The sequence below is a fragment of the Solanum tuberosum genome, unplaced genomic scaffold (genome assembly GCF_000226075.1).
Source record: "Solanum tuberosum cultivar DM 1-3 516 R44 unplaced genomic scaffold, SolTub_3.0 scf00038, whole genome shotgun sequence".
Lineage (NCBI taxonomy): Eukaryota > Viridiplantae > Streptophyta > Magnoliopsida > Solanales > Solanaceae > Solanum > Solanum tuberosum.
Window position 1 is genome coordinate 1 of NW_006238966.1, and position 21,863 is coordinate 21,863.

General features: G+C 31.5%; 2 protein-coding genes across 3 annotated transcripts; both read left to right on the forward strand.

Annotated features, from left to right (window-relative positions):
- Positions 1-4,699: 4,699 nt before the first annotated feature.
- Positions 4,700-6,036, forward strand: LOC102595503 (uncharacterized). Its single transcript, XM_006343097.1, has 2 exons — positions 4,700-4,906; positions 5,667-6,036. The coding sequence occupies exons 1-2, from the start codon at positions 4,755-4,757 to the stop codon at positions 5,899-5,901; spliced, it is 387 nt and encodes a 128-aa protein (XP_006343159.1). The 5' UTR covers positions 4,700-4,754; the 3' UTR covers positions 5,902-6,036.
- Positions 6,037-8,736: 2,700 nt separating this feature from the next.
- On the forward strand, positions 8,737-19,183 carry LOC102595831 (serine carboxypeptidase-like 13). Of its 2 annotated transcripts, XM_006343098.2 has the most exons (15): positions 8,738-9,031; positions 9,117-9,262; positions 10,010-10,086; positions 10,176-10,298; positions 10,548-10,650; positions 11,696-11,733; positions 17,154-17,255; positions 17,366-17,452; positions 17,533-17,685; positions 17,859-17,930; positions 18,002-18,120; positions 18,237-18,350; positions 18,438-18,483; positions 18,745-18,859; positions 18,951-19,183. In XM_006343098.2, the coding sequence occupies exons 1-14, from the start codon at positions 8,853-8,855 to the stop codon at positions 18,826-18,828; spliced, it is 1,443 nt and encodes a 480-aa protein (XP_006343160.1). In that variant the 5' UTR covers positions 8,738-8,852; the 3' UTR covers positions 18,829-18,859; positions 18,951-19,183. The 2 variants fall into 2 exon arrangements, 1 of the variants encoding a protein (XP_006343160.1); XR_001472964.1 differs by lacking the exon at positions 18,438-18,483 and having other exon boundaries at positions 8,737-9,031.
- The last annotated feature ends 2,680 nt before the right edge of the window (positions 19,184-21,863 follow it).

Here is a 21,863-nt window from a genome sequence, read left to right on the forward strand (position 1 = left end):
TAATTTTGGTCGAATGGGGCTAAGACCTGAATTTGTAAAAGGTGTCACTTGTTTTGTGGAGTATGCAAAGACACTAGAACTTTTTCAACGTAATGGTGTGCTTAAGTGTCCTTGTAATTATTATGCATGTCAAATCATTTTACCTCGTAAAAGCAAACTATGTAAAAATGTCTAATATATTCATTATAGATCTTTCTCCTGCAAAATCAAATTAAAGAAGACAAAAAATTAACCAACCAATGAAACAAAAGATGAAGATTAAAAAAAATGAAAATAAAATAATCATCATATATGTCTCAAAATAGGTTTTTATAAGTGTGATTTTGATGAGTTATAAAATTGTATATTAAATAATTTGAAGGTTATGAATATGAAAGGTTAGGAGTTATAAATGTTACTAAATTAATTATGTAATTGAAGAGGTAGGAATTAAAGAGATGATTTTATAAAATAAAATAATTTAAAAAATTAGAAAAATATAAAAAAAAAACAAAAAAAAATTCTTGACCATTGAAAAATATCACATCACTTTTTTTGTTTATCTAGCTTTATATATATACATATAGATTTTAAAGTCATATTCATTAAAAATAGCCAATTAACCATATTTAATTAGAAACAAAATCCTTTTGACCAATGCAGCAGTAAGGTTCTCTCCACCTAATTTTTGTATTAAATCCTTTTCTCATTATTACACCATTTAAGTTTCTTGTTCATTGCAACATGTGAAACTAAACAAAATTAAGAGTATTAAATGCATGAGTGATCGTTGAGTTCTTTTGATATATATAGAATATAAATAAGAAAAATAGAAAAAAATGTTTTAAAAGGCACTACTAAAAAAACTGTAAAAAGAGACTTAAAAAAGAGACCTCATGAGGTCTCTTCTTTGCATTTTATTTTCCAGAAATTTCATAAAAGAGATCTCATGAGGTCTCTTTTCTGCATTTTATTTTTTAGAAATGCAGTAGAGAGACCTCGTGAGGTCTCTTTTCTGCAGTTTATTTTTTAGAAATGCAGTAAAGAGACTTCACGAGGTCTCTTTTTGGTAATTTCATTTTTTAGGCTATGAGATAAAGCGGCCTCGTGAGGTCTCTTTTTTTAAATATAAAATAAAAATAAATAATATAATAGTGACCTCATGAGGCCACCTTTATTAAAAATAAAACAAATGTAAATTATGAAATTGCGACCTAATGAGGTCTCTTTTTTAAAAAAATTGGAAAATTTATTGGTGACGTCGTGAGGTCTCTGTTTGGCGACCTCATGAGGTCTCTACAAAAAAGTCACCTACATTATAACGACCTACCGTTGAGGTCTCTTTTTAGGTCTCTTTTTTCAGAAAAGAGACCTCATGAGGTCTCTTTTTTAAGTCTCTTTTTACAGTTTTTTTAGTAGTGCCTTTTAAAACATTTTTTTCTATTTTTCTTATTTATATTCTATATATATCAAAAGAACTCAACGATCACTCATGCATTTAATACTCTTAATTTTGTTTAGTTTCACATGTTGCAATGAACAAGAAACTTAAATGGTGTAATAATGAGAAAAGGATTTAATACAAAAATTAGGTGGAGAGAACCTTACTGCTGCATTGGTCAAAAGGATTTTGTTTCTAATTAAATATGGTTAATTGGCTATTTTTAATGAATATGACTTTAAAATCTATATGTATATATATAAAGCTAGATAAACAAAAAAAGTGATGTGATATTTTTCAATGGTCAAGAATTTTTTTTTGTTTTTTTTTTATATTTTTCTAATTTTTTAAATTATTTTATTTTATAAAATCATCTCTTTAATTCCTACCTCTTCAATTACATAATTAATTTAGTAACATTTATAACTCCTAACCTTTCATATTCATAACCTTCAAATTATTTAATATACAATTTTATAACTCATCAAAATCACACTTATAAAAACCTATTTTGAGACATATATGATGATTATTTTATTTTCATTTTTTTTAATCTTCATCTTTTGTTTCATTGGTTGGTTAATTTTTTGTCTTCTTTAATTTGATTTTGCAGGAGAAAGATCTATAATGAATATATTAGACATTTTTACATAGTTTGCTTTTACGAGGTAAAATGATTTGACATGCATAATAGAGTATCACTTTTTCTATTGTAATTATATATATATATATATATATATTTAAATCTTGATTATATGAATTATGAGGTTTTTTTTAGAAAAAATGATTTGATTTTTTTCTCTTTGCTTCTCTTTGTAGGTTCCTTCTTTCCTCTTTAACTCATAGCTAAATATTCTTGATTAGTTAATTTTATTTTTATATTTTTTTGTTGCTTAAGGTTAACTTACCGTGTTTTCAGGTTTGGATATTTTTAAAAATAAAAGAAGAAAATGGAGTTGACATATACAAGTATACTACTCAAGAAAGCATGTAAATGTAATTTTATAGTTATGTGGATCAATTTTTTATTAATTATAATGATAGAATATGGGAATGTAAAGTTAATTAATTTTCAAATATAGTAATTCATAGAAAAATTGACTATTAACACGTAACTTTGTGATCTTCATATTTTAATTTATTATTATTATTATAATTATGGTTAGAAGTTCTTAAGTTTTTTATTCGCTTTAAAAAAATAGTAATTCTATTAAATATTTAACATTTGTTGTTTGAAAGATTACTACAAATTAGGAGTATATAGGTTTCGGTATAGTGCCTCAGTGCATCTTCACTATTGGAAATTGTCTATTGATTATAGTGCTTTAAGATAGAGTATTATTACAAAATTTATTAAAATTTACTTTTGCAAATGATAATTATTATTCTTTTTTAAGAAAAAATGTGTTTCATGAGAGTTACAAAAAAAATATCTATCTATTTGCATTCTCTACTTAAATACCGTGTCTTCTCAACTTCCTTCTACTTAATTTTTCATGATTAATCAATCTATAAATAGCAATTCTCCATGGAATTGTTTAAAAAATAATCTCATTATTTAAATGAATTAAACGGAGATCACAACCAAGTAAGGAAAAAAGTTGTATAAATACACTAATTTTTCAAAAGAAAAAAATAGAGAAAAATACCAACAATATTACAGAATCATGTAACATTATGTGTTAATGAACTTGCATATTTATGAATTACTTTTTATACAATTACACCATCCTAAACTAATCCTCTACACCTTTTCATTTACTATATTTACATAATAAATTAATAATAGATCTTTCAAAATAAATAAATATCAAACCAAATCCCCAACTTTCCTCCAATTATTTATCAAAATCTTGACACTTATCTTTACGCAAACATTTAACAAATTCAAATAATTAATTCATCATTTAAACAATTAAATGGAAAGCACAACCAACAAATAAAAAAAGTGGTATAAATACCACAAACAAAATTAAAAATATCAAGACACACCATTTATCTTCATAGTCACCATCTGCTCATAGTGGTTAATTGAGGTTAGTTTTTCAAATGTTCAATATTATTATATTTAAATTACATTTTATTGCAACACTCTATCTTTAGTTTGACTTTGACAAATACTTATACAAAAGTACTACAATGGATAAAAAAAATCATGGATCATCCCCAACAAATTAGTTTGGAGAATTGTCAAGGTAAAATATTAATGATAATATTCATAACTATATTAAGTTGTACTTCTATACAATTAACAAAACATTTATTGTTAAATACAAATGCAACTGAAAAATCAAGCAAAGAGATTAAAGTGATGTACAGAAATATTATGCAATAGCGAATTGCATATTTCAGAAAGGAACAAGAGCGATTGAAAAAATATATACACAGAGAAGAATGGCATGACATTTTTCATGAATTGATTTCAATGTAATAGGGAGATGAAATATTTTTTTATTAGAGAATATATTTTCTAAAAATCAATCTAATAACAAATGATAGCTCATTGTTGATGTATTTTTTTATATTTTTACTGTTATTTTACATTGAAAAACATTTCAAACACATTCACAAAAGTATTCATGATAGATATTACAATATAAAAAGTTCAATCTCTTTGGCATCTTAGTAAAAAAGCAAGGAGGACCATCAAAACATACTAACAATTCCCCATTCAGTGCAATGGAAATAAAGTAATTTTTAATAGAGCATGTATCATTTCAAATAAAGAGATAATGATACGGTCGAATAATATAATGATATAATTAATCTACAAGAAAAATATTTTAACACATATCTTTTAACCCTCGCGCGAAGCGCGGCCATGTACCCTAGTTAAATAGTATAAGTTTGCTTAACCGCATAATTTTTCCTTTTTATATTTATAACATATTTTTCTATTTTATAATCAGGCTAAGCACATAAATATTAATTCACTAGTAATATCATAATGTACATAAGAAATTAGTGTTTTATAAGGTATTTTTATATTTATAACATATTTTTTGTAATTTATAACTGCACAAAGCACATAAATATTCACTAGCAATATCATAATCCGCATAAGAAATTAGGAAGAGAATATTCTAAAATTATCCGTTTAATTTGATTTTGAATGGTTTAGGGTATTTTGTAGCCTTTGGTGTAGCTAGATAGAAATAGAATAGATAAGGAAGTTGGGGTCCACCAAAAAAGAAGTTATCAAGAAGCAACCAATAAAATTTGAATGCCAAATGCTTAGTATTATCCCTAAAACCACATAAGAACATTTCTTGTTTTGTGTGGTACGTGTTCGATCTTGACTTATAGAAATGTCCAATTCATTTAGACCAAGCAAATGCACACAACACATACCAAAATTATGGCTCAGTCAGTGTCCCCTACAGCAGCAGCTACACTAACTTCACTATCAACCAAGAAGAATGCCCGTTTGAGTTCTTTTAAAGTTTTAGCTTGTCAATTGGACGCAAAGATTAATGTCTCTCGCAGGTTAGCTATACGTTTAATTTATTTAATTATTTGTCTTCCAACTCCCAAAAGAATGAAGACAATATATGTTGTAGTCTTGTAGAGATGAATCTAATCCTAGACCATACACCTTAATTAGCTTGTTTGAATATAATGGTTGTTATCCGTTGCGTATTGTATTGTTAGTTTAAATACAATGTTTGTTTTGATTTTTTACTTAAATTTTATTGTATTGTACCGTTTAAATCTATTGTTAGGTAACGATGAAAAGTCTCGTTTTTGTGTAGCCACTGATTTGGTATATCATTGCGTCATTTTCTTAATATTTTCTTCTCATTTTGTCTTTACTTATTATTTAATAATCATATATTTTTATCATTTAATTTACCCAACATTTTCATAATAACTCTTCTCCCTACGGCTCTATCCGTTTTTGATCGTGTAGATTTATCATTCAAATTGTTGATGTACACATTATGTAAAATGGAGAATGATATAATCTATTCAAATAATGTATTCATTAAAATAATATAATACGATACGATACAATACTATACATTATGAAATTCCCATGGTTTCTATCAGTCTTGTCAATTGGATTAGATCTATAAGATATGATGTAGTCAGTTAAAAATACTAGGCATAGCACTACAAATATGCAAAATGAGAAGTTCATATATATTTAGGTAATAATAGGTAGTCTAATACTATAAAATTAGCTGACATGCAGTACAACGCTAAGAAATGCTGATATTATTGAAAATATATGGCATTTATGCAGGAGTTTGGCATTGAGCTTGGCTGGAGTAGCGGCGGCGCTGAATGGAGGTAACAACAATGCAAATGCCGCTGCAAGAAGGCCTCCACCACCCCCGCCAACGGAGAAAAAGGATCCAAATGTGAGTGGTGTGTTGGCTAAAGTATTAGCTAGCAAGAGGAGAAAGGAGGCTATGAAAGAGTCCATCGCCAAGCTAAGAGAGAAAGGGAAGCCTGTCAAAGAAGTACCATCTGAATAGTTTGTTCGATCACTATGTATATTAAGAGAGAAATTATTGCTCTTGCTCCTCTTTAATTTACATAGTTGAGTTAAAGGTTTGCAAAATTACAAGTCAATTCTATCAATAATAATGAGATCAATGGTTAAAAACCAATCATAAAAGCTATTCATTTATATATATTTTTGAACTTCCATGGGGTTATGTGTTTGATTTAGGAAAAAGTCTCAAGGTTTTAAAGGAAGGATATGTACAAGTCACATACAACATTTGTTTGTCGGAAAAATCATATAGGTGCAAATAATGTTAGATAATAAAAATAGGATTAAAGGTTGAGCTGTCAAAATTGGCTGACCCAATCCAATCCAATCCAATTCAATCCTAACGGGCTAGAGAGTTAAATGGGTTAGGAGGGTTGACCCTTTTAATTAAGGAAAAATTATATGAAATAGCAAATTATTAATTCAAATTAAATGTTATAGCTATAGTTTCTTTTATTTGTAATTCGCAGCAAATATTTCATGTTTTTGTCATCCCATTTGTATACCGAAATATACAAATAGACCCATTCGGTATATATATATGTGTTGTATATATGAGATAGGAAAAACATTTGCTTCAGGTTGCTAAACACCATTTGTGGCATTCTTGCCTTGGTTGCAATCAAAAGGTGGCCTTATTTCAATTTGACGTGCAAAATAGAATGCCAATTTTGTTTGTATACAATTATTATGTTTTAGTTTGTATACCGAAATATACAAATATAAATTTTTATGTTTATGTATACCAAAATATACAGATTAATAGCCATAACAAACATTATGTTTGCTATGGAGCGCAATTATACAAACTATAGTTATAGTATACAAATATGATTTTTATGTTTGCTAAACCTAAAATTTACTCTTTAATTAAAGGGTCTATAAAATAACAGCCCAACCCAGCCCTAAGCGGGCCACAGGTTGGGACGGGTCAGCCCTTCAACCAAAAAATGAACAACATTGGTGTCTTAAAAGAGTATCTAAGAGTATCGAACGCTACTCTCTGATGAACATGACATCAATACAAATAAAAATTCATTTATAAAGTACATATTTCAGTGAATACTACAAAAATACATAATAGCCATGATACAACATCGTAAGACTCATCCGAGCAAAAAACATTACATGATCAATTTTTCTTAAACAAGACAACAAAGGGGAAATGAAAAATTAGGCATAAAAACAAAAGTATGCTTGATTTTAATGGGCTAATGACCCTAAAATATAAAAGATCTACAAAAGAGTTAGACTTGATTTTATATTTTTTAGATATATATTAACAAAATTTTTACAAATAAGACACTACTAAAATATTTATAATAAATATTTTTAACATTCATAGCCCATGAACTGACCTCTAAGCCTCGCGATTTGAGCCTACGAGGCTAGCGGTCCAAATGAAGCTAGGCCAAAAAACCTCATTTCTAAATGAGCCAAAAAATTAAGTCCAATCCCATATAATTCAAAGATTGAATTGAACCGACTTAACGGATCAATCCCATTTTGACAGCTTTAATTGAAGACAAGTTAATTAGGTTGATTAAGCTTTCTTTCGTTTTCAAAAACCTTATGATTCGATCCGCATCTCTTCGCATTAATTGTTTCTTACCATGTGCGTATCTTTATGTCAAGTCATATGTCCACGTGGCAATTGCTGAGGCCCCTTTTTATCGCATAGCTCTTTTCATTTACAAATGCCAAACCCAAGCAGTTGTTGTTCGAGATTTTGTTTTTTGCTTCTATGCTTGTTGCCATCGTAGGAATAATTGTTATTAACCTGTATTTCTAAAACACTTGGGGCCGTTTGGTTACTGTATAAGACACATCTTATTCATATATAAAAAGTTGCATTAGCTTTATTATATTTGGTAGATGTTTTGTATTAGGTATAAAAGTCAACATAAGTTATACCATGTTTGGTTGATAAGATTTTGAATGTTGTATAAAAATTATTCATGTATATATTTATATGGTGTTTGGTTGCGTTTTTTGTTGTCTTACATAATTAATACCAACATAACTTATGAGAAAATCTATGTATAAGTTATGTGGGATAGTAGGTGGAATAAGTTATGTGGTATTAATTATACATAGATTAAAATGATAAATTACATATTTACCCTATTGATATTTTTTATTTATTTTTAATTGAGAACTTTACAGTTTTCCTTACTACGTTTGTTTTTCTATTTGTTTTTATATACAAACAATTTTTATTTCTTTCTATATATATGTACGTACAGTTTGTATTTATTTATGTAAATATAAATATTTTATTAATATTAGAAGTTGGTTGTATGAATTTTGACGGCACATAGTTAATCGAATATTAGCGATATATATTATTAAATATATTCAACATATTTAATTATAATGTATTATTATTTTGTTAATAATATATATTACTAATTTACAACAAATTCAATATTCAATAGTTAATAATTCATGTATTGTAATAGCCAATATTCACATAACTAAACCATGCATAACTAATACCTGCATAACTAAATCCTGCATAATTAATATCTGCATAACTCTAACCAGTAACCAAACGACCCCTTAGAACAATGATTTTGAAGAATTTGGTAAGTACAATAAGTTTAAAAAATATTTTCAAAACTAGAAACTTAAAACCAGTAAAAAAAAATAACATCAAGTGAATACATCAAGGATTGAATAATCTCAACCCTCGGAGGGCTCGGATCATTTTGATCATTTTCTTAAAAAAATTGATGTAAGACTGGCTGGTGGTAGGTAGTGATAAACTTAGAGGACCTGATCACATTTAATAGAAGTTATTGTGATATTTCTGTAATTTTTTCGATAGTACAACTCCTCACAAGTCAAAATTTCCTAGTATCGAGGAACTCGTAATAAATAGAAGAGAGTACCTAAAAACAGAAAGTGCAGAAGGTTTCGCAGGAGAAAATGGAAGTCGGAAAACTGATTTTGGTGTTGAGTTATCTACAATATGTATACCCTCTATTTATCATTTACCTCTTCTTCCTTCCATTGGAGAGAACTCCACCTCCACACTTTGATGTATCAACTTCTTCAGTCAAGTATTTGCCTGGCTTCGGTTTTCTTCCTTTTCAACTAGATACTGGGTAAGAAGTTTTTTTTTTTTTTTTTTGGATTCTTTTTGTACAAGATGGTATTTGTAATTTGTTGTGTTGTTACTGTGTATGATAGATATATAGGAGTTGGTGAAGGTGAGGAAGTGCAACTGTTTTATTATTTTGTGAAGTCAGAGTCGGATCCTGAAACCGACCCGCTTATACTATGGATAACAGGTGGACCTGGTTGCTCTTCACTTGAAGGATTGACTATGGAATTTGGTAATATACTTCATCATAATATGTAGTAGTAGTTGTAGTATTCACTTAATTTTTATGTTTACTTGGAAATTCTTTTAGCCCTTTTCTTCGGTGTAGTCGGAGAGATTTGATTTTGTAATCCTTTTATAAGTTTATTTTTAGTCTCTCCTTATATAAGAAGGTGTGGAGGACACGGATTAAGATTGAAAATTAGTAGGTAAGAGTGTGTCTGTGCTAGTAGGTAGGAGTGCATTGTCTTGATGCTTCTTACTAGTAGTCTTAGTGCTATGCTTGTAGTTTCTTGTTCTTCGATTTTGTTGATATATGTTTTTTCGTGTAGTTCGATGGTAGTAATATTTGGTTGTGGTACGGTTCTGCTACTATCTGATGTTATGTTTACTACCTATTGTCTCTTGTACTTCCATTACGTACTTTTTAGTTTGTTTTTGTCTTGAACCGAAAGTCTATTAGAAACAGTCTCTGTACCTCATTTGTGAGGTAAAGATAAGGCCTACGTACATTTTACCCTATTCCCACAGAGTGGGGTCTGGGGAGGGTAGAAGACCTTATCTTTACCTCACAGATGAGGTACAGAAACTGTTTCGAATAGACTTTCGTCTCAAGACAAAAACAAACTAAAAAGGTACGTAATGAAAGTACAAGAGACAATAGGTGGTAAACATAACAACAACTATATTCATTATTGTATTAATAATTGAAAACCTAGAGCTGCGAGGACTAATCAATCCAATTTGGTAAACCATCCAGGTCCTCTGCACTTTGATGATATGGAGTATAATGGTAGTTTACCTACTCTATCATTGAATACCCATTCATGGACCAAGGTGAACACTTACCTTACTCTTTAAGAAAGTACATATAAAATTTTGAATGATTCTAGATTGTTGAAATGCCAATAAATGAAATTGTTTAGGTGGCAAGCATAATCTTTCTAGATTTGCCAGTGAAGACAGGATTCTCTTATGCAACAACTGAAAAGGCAAATCAAACAAATAATTTACAAACTGGTGAACATGCTTACCAATTTCTTCAAAAGGTAATTTCTTTCATTTCCTTTTTGTTTCTTTGTGCTCTTTTATTTGCATTTTAAGTTGTTCTCCTACATCTCTATCAGTGAGATGAATGACGATTTGGTTTTAAAAAATTTCCATTGTAGTTGAAATTAAATAGCTTTTGCTTTTAATCATGCATGATTTGATTTTATAACAATTTCCATCTTTTCTTCTACGCTGTTTTTCTACATTTTGCATTAATTTGATAATATTTGTATTTTGGCATTTTGTAGTGGTTGGCTAATCATTCAAAGTTCCTTCAAAATCCAATATATATTGGCGGTGACTCGTACTCTGGGACAACTGTTCCAATTGTTGTTCAAACAATATCAAATGGTATGGTTCTGATGGATGAAAACTTGACTTCACCATCAAGAATTTAATTTAATCTTATTCCTTTCTTTATTGATCTACTTCCATTCTAGATTTGATTTCGTATAATAATTATATGCTACAACATTTTTCCTCAAATTTTGAAGTTCAAAACTAAATAAAGTCTTACAGTTATGAACTGAATTTGTCTAAATGCTACTCTAGGATTTGTATGCTAGTTTGGACCTATATAAAAAGGGATCTATGTAGTTTGGACAATTGTTTTATTGGCTGAGTTTATATATCTGATACTAAGAAGTAAGATGTGGTTAGTGATTAGTTCATGTGTGATCTATTGTAGTTTCATTCATGTGCTAGTCAATTGATTGTGAAACAAAGTAGAAGTTTTGATCAATGCATGGATAATCATATTTATCCTGTTTTAGTTCCTGTGGTAATAGAAATTTTCATTAGATAAAAATTTAATCAAAATTTATTTTCTCAATTTGTTGTTATCATAAAAAGTAACAGATAAATTACGAAACCTTGGGCTAACAAAATGCATAATTATCTTTTATTTATTGCTTGACCGAGATATTTATCAGTATCAGTAAATTTTGCTACTTCAAATGTTTTAAGGTAAATAATAGGAATGACAAAAATCATAGAGCTGTCACAAAATATTATTGTTGCTGCATTACATTTGCAGTTGTGGTGTTACACTTTAATTCATAGCTTTTATGAATTTTAGCTTTTACAGCATTTAACTTAGAAAGTTATAGAAGTGACAGTAAGCGGTGGAGTCAATATGTGATGTCTTTGTTTCTTCTTTTATGTATCATACATTGACGTAGGTTCTTCATCCCAGAAATTTTGCACAATGGATTGCTATAAAGAATTATGCTCCTTTCAAATGTTTGTCTATGTATATGCGTGTATTATAAAGAGCTCAATGTTCCCTCCTCACTGTGCAAGTAATCCGTCTGAAGTCAATTAGAAGGATTTCAATGCACTTCTACTCTACACGTAATTCTACTTTTGACATTCATTAGAAGTTTTTATCATGCAGGGAATGATGCGAAGACCAAGCCAATGATTAATCTTAAGGTTTGTGATTTTGAAGTCTTTCGCTACTGTATTAGACATATGTTGTGTGTGTACACATGTACATTGATGAGGGGGTGCCACAAAGTGACTTAGATAGGCATATTTTCCTACCACATGGATGTGGCTGATTAAAAACCTTTTGTTTTGCAAAATTTTCTCCCTTAACTTGTGCAATCAAACAAGCTTGGACACTAGAGTTATAGTCAGGAAATAGACAGGGAGCAAATCATGGGGCAAAAGAAGAACAAAATGAAAATTGAATCATATGAACAAGAAAAACAAGATTTATGTGGTTCGCCGATATTCCTGTTAAGAATGTTGTAAACGAGACTATTATTTAGGATTAGTCTGAATTAATTAGATTGATTCTTTCCTTGTGTAGTCAAAATACTTATTTCCTATTTTTGCACTTGGATATTCACTATCTAAACCAGTAGCTTGAGGGTATAATAGGCTTAGTTTGTCTCACTTCTCTCCTCTGTCTTATTTACTCACATGTCGTAAGATCCCTTCTGTTAAAACTCTTGTTGTGCAATCACCACAGACGTCAGGGAGGAAGATAAGATTGTCAGCATGCATTTTTTGATGACCATAGAAATTGTCTGACTCAACTTCAGTTTCTAGAAATGTTAGTGTGAAAACCAATACTACTGCTATGTTCTCTTTAACAACTTAAACTTATAGATGAGATGATCACACGCTTCAACTATTACCACGAAGACTGCTTATAACTACCACTATCACCTACTACATAATAGGTCATCATATTTAGTATTTTAAATGTACAGTTGTAATGGAAGGTTGAGCTTCCGCTACATATACTTGAGGCACATGTTGCATGTTAGGGATTACAGCGTGTGCCGCTGGTATATGTTGGGCCGCTTGGTATTTTTGGGTAAGCGAGGTGGTTTGGGTTAGTGGAGTAGTTTGGTTCAGTGAGTTAGTTTGGATGACTGGAGTTTGGGTAAGTGAAGTTTGGGATGCATAAGGAGTAGTGAAGGGTAAAGGGTTGGCTTGCTGCAAATTGTTTTGTGGAAAATTAGGTTGTTGAGGGTTGGTGGATTGTTTGGAAGCAGTTGGATTGGTCTTGTGAAGGGAGGGGTTTGGTGGAAAGTGTTGAGGAGTAGGAGAGTCAACATGTGGAAAAAGAGGTGGAATAGTTGTGTTTGTTCCATGCTCGAAAAGTGGTGTGTTCAGGGTGATGGACAAATTGGTGAGGTTTCGAAGTCGATCAATCTCACTTTGCATATTGGCCATTTTTTGCATCAGATCGGCAATGTGTTTATCATAAGGGATTGGATCTCTTCCTTTCGAAGCCTCGGGTTCCTCTCTCAGGAAAGTGACAAGTCCAAAACAATTTTGATCAGATGCATCAGAATCATTCATGTCTGTGGATGCACATGCTTTTGATCTCGTAAAGTATGGGTGATTCGCCAGTTCGTAGTTAACGCTAATCAACCTTTGGGGGGAAATAAATCAAAAGGAAGAAAACCTTCAAAAAGAGAGAAATATCAGTATAAAGTAGGTAATTGTTGTTTCAACAACATTAATAATTGGGCAAATAAATAAAGAAGAAGCATGTATCACGCAACAAGTAAATCATATAACAAAAGAAAAATTCAAAAGAAAATGCATCCTAATATGCACAAACCTCTTTTTTGCCAGAGGTGAGACTAAATGTCAAACATAACGTGATTATGTTAGATTGATTCGAGCCATTAATTTGTGACAACTCGAGTTTGGGAAACAAAAGACCATGTTTTCATTAAATACCAATAAAAGAGTACAACGAAGAGAGAATAAACTAAAATACATAAAAGGCCCCCAAGGCCTAGCTCAAGTGGCAAAAGGTGGAGGATTTGTGGCTTCGGTCGCAGGTTCAAACCCCATATCATGCAAAGCGAAGCCCGGTATTTAAGTGGAGAAGGGTAGAGGGGTGGGCCCATTATCCACCGAGTTTAGAAGGCTGTGATTGGTCCAAAGGGAGGGTCATAGACGGATTTCTCGATTTTCAAAAAAAAAAAATGCATAAAAAGATGACATAATATAAAGATAAATCAAAGACTTGGCCTAAATCTTGCTCTCAATCACGCTAGGGGAGGAAGTGAAGATGAAGCTCCAACGTTGCTAGGCCCTGCTCCTGCATTGTTCAAATATTACATTATATTTTCTATTTGAGCCCACATTTCACGAGTAACTATTTTGGTTCCAAGACGAGAATGTCTTATCCAGATCGTCGTCCCAACATCCTCAAAACCTTGCTCACCTTCTGGACTTATGCTATTGCGATCTCCTCGAAGCCATACTTGATATTCTAGAATTTCTCTTTCTGTCCCGTTTCCTATATCTATCGTGATGATATTGTCCCATTCATGAAGAATCTCTCTAGCTTTAGGGACTTCAAAGTTTGGTCCAAAAGAAAATTTCAAAAATCCTCATGTTTGCTCGAAGAGGAATTACTTGTGCCTGGCAAAACTGTTGAAGCACGCGCACCAGAGCATATGGCTGGAGACCTTTCAACTCAATAAGTTAAATATAGTAAAACCTTCTGCATCTTATATAGGCAGGGGAATGTGAGAGTAATGGATGTTTCCACTGAATTCGGTCACTAGTGCGGGAGGACCAATCCAACTGCTTCTAAACAATCCACCAACCCTTCACAACCTAACTTTCCACAAAACAATCCGCAACAAGACAACCCTTTACCCTTCACTACTCCATATGCATCCCAAACTTAACTTATCCAAACTCCAGTCATCTAAACTAACTCGCTGAACCAAATTACTCCACTAACCCAAACGACCTCGCTTACCCAAAAATACCAAGCGGCCAACATATACCAGTGGCACACACTGCAATCCCTAACATGCAATATGTGCCTCAAGTATATGTAGCAGAAGCTCAACCTTTCATTAACGAGGTCCTTGATGATTGTAGCCTTCTCAGCCATTTGTGTGTAGCCATTAGTTTCTTGAGGCATGTTTTCAGTGTATGCTTCTTATACAACAATATACCTAGTGAAATTCCATAAGTGTGGTCTGGGGAGAGTAGAATGTATGCAAACCTTATCATTACCTTGTGGAGGTAGAGAAACTATTTCCAAAACGCCCTTGGCTCAAGTGTAGCAAATTCAGGTACAAAGAAGGAGACTGTGAAGAAATATAACATGTAACAAGAAAATAGTGCGATAGTCGAAATACAATAAACAACATACGAGGATAGATTATTGAAAAAAATAATAAGCAATGATAAATGTACAAAACAAGTACTACAATATTAGAACTAGTACAATGGCAAACAATAATCACTTTAAGCAAGACAACACTACACTACCTACTAACCTTCTACCAAATACATGTCCTCCACATCCTCCTATACAAGGTCATGTCCCCAGTAACCTGAAGTTGTGTCATATTCTGTCTTATCACCTCTTTTCAATACTTCTTCGACCTACCTCTGCCTCCTAATTTTGTTGTCACATTAGTAAGAGAAGGTACTTACTTTTCTAATAACGTCGTCATGTTATGTGGTTACTGAATTTGATTTGGATGTAGCACCGTAAACTAAGTTGCTCGGTACCCGATCTGGTCCACCAAACCCCTCCCTTCACAAGACCAATCCAACTGCTTCCAAACAATCCACCAACCCTCAATAACCTAACTTTCCACAAAACAATCCACAACAAGACGACCCTTTACCCTTCACTACTCCATATGCATCCCAAACTTCACTTATCCAAACTCCAGTCATCCAAACTAACTCACTGAACCAAACTACTCCACTAACCCAAACCACCTCGCTTACCCAAAAATACCAAGCGACCAATATATACCAGCGGCACACGCTGCAATCCCTAACATGCAATATGTGCCTCAAGTATATGTAGTGGAAGCTCAACCTTTCATTAACGAGGTCCTTAATGATTGTAGCCTTCTCAACCATTTGTGTGCAGTGGCGGAACTAGGATTTTTAATAAGGGGGTTCAAAATATGAAAAAGTAAACATACGAACTAGTCGAAAGGGGTTCGACATCTACTGTATATACATAAAAAATAATTTTAATCATGTATAAATAGTAAGATTTTCCGCCGAAGGGGGTTCGGATGAATCCCCTGACATACTGCTGGCTCCGCCCTTGTTTGTGTGTAGCCATTAGTTTCTTGAGGCATGTTTTCAGTGTATGCTTCAACAACATACCTAGTGAAATTTCATAAGTAGGGCTTACCACTACCTTGTGGAGGTAGAGAGACTATTTCCAAAAGGCCCTTGGCTCAAGTGTAGCAAATTTAGGTACAAAGAAGGAGACAGTGAAGAAAATATAGGAAGTAACAAGAAAATAGTGCAATAATCGAACTACAATAACAACATATGAGGATAGATTATTGAGAAAAATAATAAGCAATGATAAATGTACAAAACAAGAACTACAATATTACAACTAGTACAATGGGAAACACCAATCACTTTAAGCAAGACAATACTACACTACCTACTAACCTTCTACCAAATACATGTCCTCCACATCCTCCTATACAAGGTCATGTCCTCAGTAACCTGAAGTTGTGTCATATCCTGTCTTATCACCTCTCCCTAATACTTCTTCGACCTACCTCAGCTCCTAATTTTGTTGTCACATCAGTAAGAGAAGGAACTTACTTTTCTAATAACGTCTTCATGTTATGCGGTTACTGAATTTGATTTGGATGTAGCACCGTGAAACTAAGTTACTCGATACCCGATCTGGTCAACTAGTTTTGGGTACTTTGACCGAATTCGATGGAGAAATTTCAGACAGTTTCGATGATTTCTATAATCAAAACAAAAACTAAGGTGAAACTGAAGAAAATGAAATACCTAGTATCTATGAATTTCTATTGCCACTTCCTTTCCTTTTATATCCTTTCAGGGTTCTCCTCTTGATCAATATTTCTCCTCAAGTTTTTCATATAATATCTCATAATTTAGGTTTTATAACTCTATTTTTAGATATTGAAATTATTTTAAGATGAATCCCCGCACCCGTATCATACATGAATTTGTATCCCCGAATCTTAAAATTTAGATCATAGAGGATCCGACCTCTGGATCCATACCCGAGTCCGAGCAACTTAACCCTGAAATTTACATGAGATAAGTAAACCACTCCGCTTGCATGCATACAACATTACAACTGACTTTATCCAAGCCAAGCTTACGTGCATATGATAAGGCAATGAAGTAAGAAAATATCAAGGACGATAGAATTGTATGTGCAGGACTCTCTGTCTATGTTAACCACAAATGGACATGTTATTTGTGAATTGCACTTAACCACAATGGGCACGTTATTTGTAAATTGCACTATCTGCTATTTTTATTAAGCATATAACATGAGATGCGTTATATTATAGATGCCAATTCATACTTGAAAAAAATTGTAGGGTTACATACTTGGAAATCCTTTGACAATTAATCCAGATGAATTAAACTATAGGATCCCATTTGCTCATGGTATGGGACTTTTATCTGATGACCTGTACAAGGTAAACCTATACCTGCTTTTGCTTTGATCTTCCCACTGCAATTTCTTCATCACTTTCCTTCTTGTTATTGCATTTCCATTTAACTCTTTAATTTTGTGTGTTCTTTGTAGGCGTTAGTGTCCAACTGTGGAGGAGAATATCAGAATATAGCTCCGAACAATTCAGCTTGTTCTAATAGCGTTCAGACATTCAATAAGGTTCACACTGTTTCATTTTTCATGCAGCACACCATTTTCCTCATTTCAAATGAAAATTAATACAAGCCATGAACTTATAGTTATGCGAGGGAATAAATAAAGAACACATTCTAGAGCCTCTTTGTGATAGTGTTTCGTTAAAGAGATACAGATCAGTTGGCCGCAGAACATCTCTTTATGCGAAGCTCCACAAACTCGAGAATTCAATGGTGCTTCCCGGAGTTAAATGTCTTGTAAGTGTTCATAATCCATAGTTTCATTTAGATATTAAACTACATTTTAAAATCTTTTTCTATTTTAGATAGTTTTTTTTTTTGGTTTGGTTCCTTACACATTTAATATTGCACACAAATGTAGTGGAGGTATACAAATCTTCCATATGAATATTTTATTCCTACAAATGTAGGAGGACTGGCGCAAGCTTTCTGTTCATTGGGCCAATGATGATAGTGTTCAAGAGGCTCTTCATGTTCGAAAGGTTTATCAATTGTCTTGATAAAAGCATACACGTTAAATGAAGTGATAAGTAATTCAAAAGTTCAATTTTAGGGAACCATTCAAAATTGGACACGATGCAGGGGAGACTTATCTTTCACATACAATGTCTACAATGTTGTACCATATCACGCCAATCTTAGCGCCAAAGGTTATAGGTCACTTATATACAGGTATGACAACTACATTTTAATGTTATATTTGCAAAAACAAATCTCATGATCTTATCTATTACTGGGCATTGCCATGTCATTATCGTGTACTGATACGCATACATATGGAATTGCAGTGGTGATCATGATTTGACTATTCCTTTTATTTCAACTGAAGCATGGATTGGATCACTTAACTACTCAGTTACTGATGATTGGCGGAAATGGATTGTAAATGGCCAAGTTGCTGGGTAGGTAATCAAATGTTTCTTCCTTTGTTTCTGACCTTAAATGGAGAGGTTTAAGTTGTTTCATCTTTTATTTCCATTGTTCTGTAGCTACACGAAGTCTTACTCTAATAATTTGACATTTGCCACTGTGAAGGTAAGTTTCTTGACTTCACTTTCACTGTAACTCTTCTCATAAACTCTCTTTTATGTTTCCAATTATATTTAATTTCCTTAGTGATATTTGGCTACGTTGCTCAGATTCTTCAAAAATGTCAACGTGTGTGTTGGATTCTCCAAAACTAGTGTATTTTTGGAGAATTCGACACGGGTGCGACATCGAAAGTGAAGAGTTCGCGCAACTTAGGTATTTGGTGGATTAAGTGTGTGAAGTTGTAGTGTATGCCATCATTTTCAGGGATCAGGTCATGTGGCTCCTCTTTGGAAACCTTTAGAATGTTTAACCATGCTTACAAAATGGATATCTTACAAACAACTTTAGGTCTTCTCAAGGTCTGGAATAGATGATGCTGGTTAGTTGCTGGATCTTCCTCTCTTGTCTTTTTGAAATAATTTGATGTTTTTGAGCTTTTCGACTCACCAACCTATGTATTTTTACCCCAGTTTCTAGGAAGCTTGTTTCACCATTGGATCACAAGAAGGGAACTTCTTTGTTATAGACTCTTGGGGATCGTCTGGTAAAGTGTATTAGAAGAAATAATCCATGTGTTATATGAGGTATTATTTAGTACTATATTTGGTATTTAGTAATACCATGAAATTAATATATGTAACGACAAACTTCACAACCAATATGACTAGGAAATCTTTTTGCAACAAATTTACAAATCACACTACACCTATGAATTTCAAAATTGTCATAATACAAAAAAATTTACTGCTTTTTACATCAGAAGAAAAGCTTGATAATATTCCATCTAGCTATTCATTCTCACTTATCATCAATTTTTTAGAAAACACTATTCATCACCTTCTTAAACAAAATATGCTACATGATTTTATAACAGGCCTTTATTCATTCTTTACAAACTCTTTTCTCAACTTGTTAAGTTTTTTTGTCAACAAATCTAGATTGTGACTCGATCCTTTAGGCTTCAATTTCATAATTTCAGCATCGTAATCACGAGTCATTATATTTGCAAACTGAATTCAAATGAAAAAGCATATTAAATTTGAATTGAAATATAAGTATATCTTGTTAACTTTGAAATATGAATTTAAACTATATGATTACATCATCATCATATATTATTATAAGTGGGAAGATCTTAACTTCAAAGTTGAATTACGATTTTACTCTTTCACTAAATTTAAATATTATTAAAAAAACTAATTAATACAATATTAAGTAATAATTATCTGGTATTAATCCATTATATTTCTAGATAGAATTAATTCACATAATTCTAAAATGGAGTTTGGTAGATGAAGTATTTCGTAACAACAAAAAGCAGTAAATTATATCCTTTAAAAATTGAAATATCCTTAAACATTAAACAACAAAATGTTCTTTGAATTATCATACATCTTAATATGGCACACATACTTAGATATAGTCAGAAATTTTACATATCCCAACTTTAACCAATCCAATTCTCATAGATATTATGTATATCATCAATTTTTAAATGACTTTTATAATTCATGACTTATCATTATACATACCAAAAAGTTGTTTTCAAAATCACTTTATATTAGTATAATTGTTGATGGATGATTATTGGTAGATGTAATTATATTGCTCATCATAGTCACTTTATGTTAATGCATACACTTAGTTATTCTAATGTATAATTGTTAATGGATGATTGCTGATGGATGTTATTGATCATCACATATGCAACAAAAAAAAAAGCAAATCTATTTATGTTTTTGTTAGTTATTGAGAAAGTTTCTCCATTCTTTTAAACTGAAACTTTCTCTCTTTAATTTTTGTTATTTAAGGGGTCGTTTGGTGTGAGGGATAAAAAAAATTGGTGATGGGATAAGAAAATAGTGATGAGATAAATTTTTTGTATATTAATTGATTGCCATGTTTGGGATAACTTATCCCACCATTTATATCATAGTGATAGGATAAGTTATCCCATATATATGGTGGGATAAGTTATTCCAGGATAGCCAACCCCAGGATAACTAATCCTGGGATAACTTATTTCCAACCAAACGACGTTTTAGAATTCATTAGCCATTTTATTGTTTTTAGTCTACTCTATTTCATCTTATTTTCAAATATTTGTGGGATGAACAGAATGTACATATGAAGTTGTATAATTTATTGTGATGCTATAATAATGTAATGGATATTGATAAATTTTTATATATTCTCTTCAAACATTATATGTCATCTTCACAACTAATAACTCATGTGAAATCTACATATCAAAATGATACAATTTCTTAAAACTATTTGATATTATTGTCAGATTGTCCATTTGATGTTAAGCTTTAATTTGGTGTTACACTCCTTCTCTTTTTGATTACTTAATTTTATGAATAACTATTTATACATATTGTAATTGTATTTAAATCATTTACAAATATTTATACAAAGTAGCGTGAAATACACGCATATTTTCTATTACGAAAATTCAATTTTTTTAATTATATAGAAATCGTGTAGTAATTACAAGGAATAAACGTACAACGCACGTTCCCAAAAACTAGTTTATATAAATACATTCATATGCTCTACATAATAAAAATATTTTCACCTTATTTCTTGATGACATGAAAATTTCATTTGCAATATTCTTCTAACAGATTTTTAGCAATTGATTTCCACCTCAAATTTCTAGGAATGGAATTCGAAACACAAACAACTATATCTGCGTAACTCTTGAATAAAAAAGGAATCCACCTAATTTTTACTCTCTCTATCTCAATTTTTGTGACATATTTCGAATTTCGAGATTCAAACAAGACTATCTTTGACCGTAATTGTCACTTATCTTGACTTATAGTACTTTTTATGTAGTTTACAAATATATTTGTTTCAGCTTAAAAAATTTGAAAATTTCATGAGCAAATTCTCGGTCAAACTTAAATTGTTTGATTCTCAAAAAAATGAAATGTGTCACATAAATTAGGAAGCATTGACCAAAATAAACTATTTTAAAAACCAATTCACCAAACTAATACGTTTTTTAATTTTTTTACAAAAGTAGTATAAACGTACTTCATGGTAACGTTTTAGGTTATTTTTATTTTAAAAATTTCAACGGACAAAAACTGACGGAGCTGACGACGTTAAATGAATAAACGTTACTGGGAGTAACGTTTTAGGTGTAAAACGTTACTCACAATAGCGCTTATTGAGAATCCAATCACGTCATACATGCAAATGCAGAATCAAATCCTGCAAATTTAAAACGTTACTCACGGTAACGTTTTAGGTATAAAACGTTACTCACAGTAACGTTTTAGGTGTAAAACGTTACTATTTTACTAAGAATCCAATCACGGGTCTTCGACTCCTGTAAATTTAGAATAAATCCTGCAAATTTAGCTATAAAA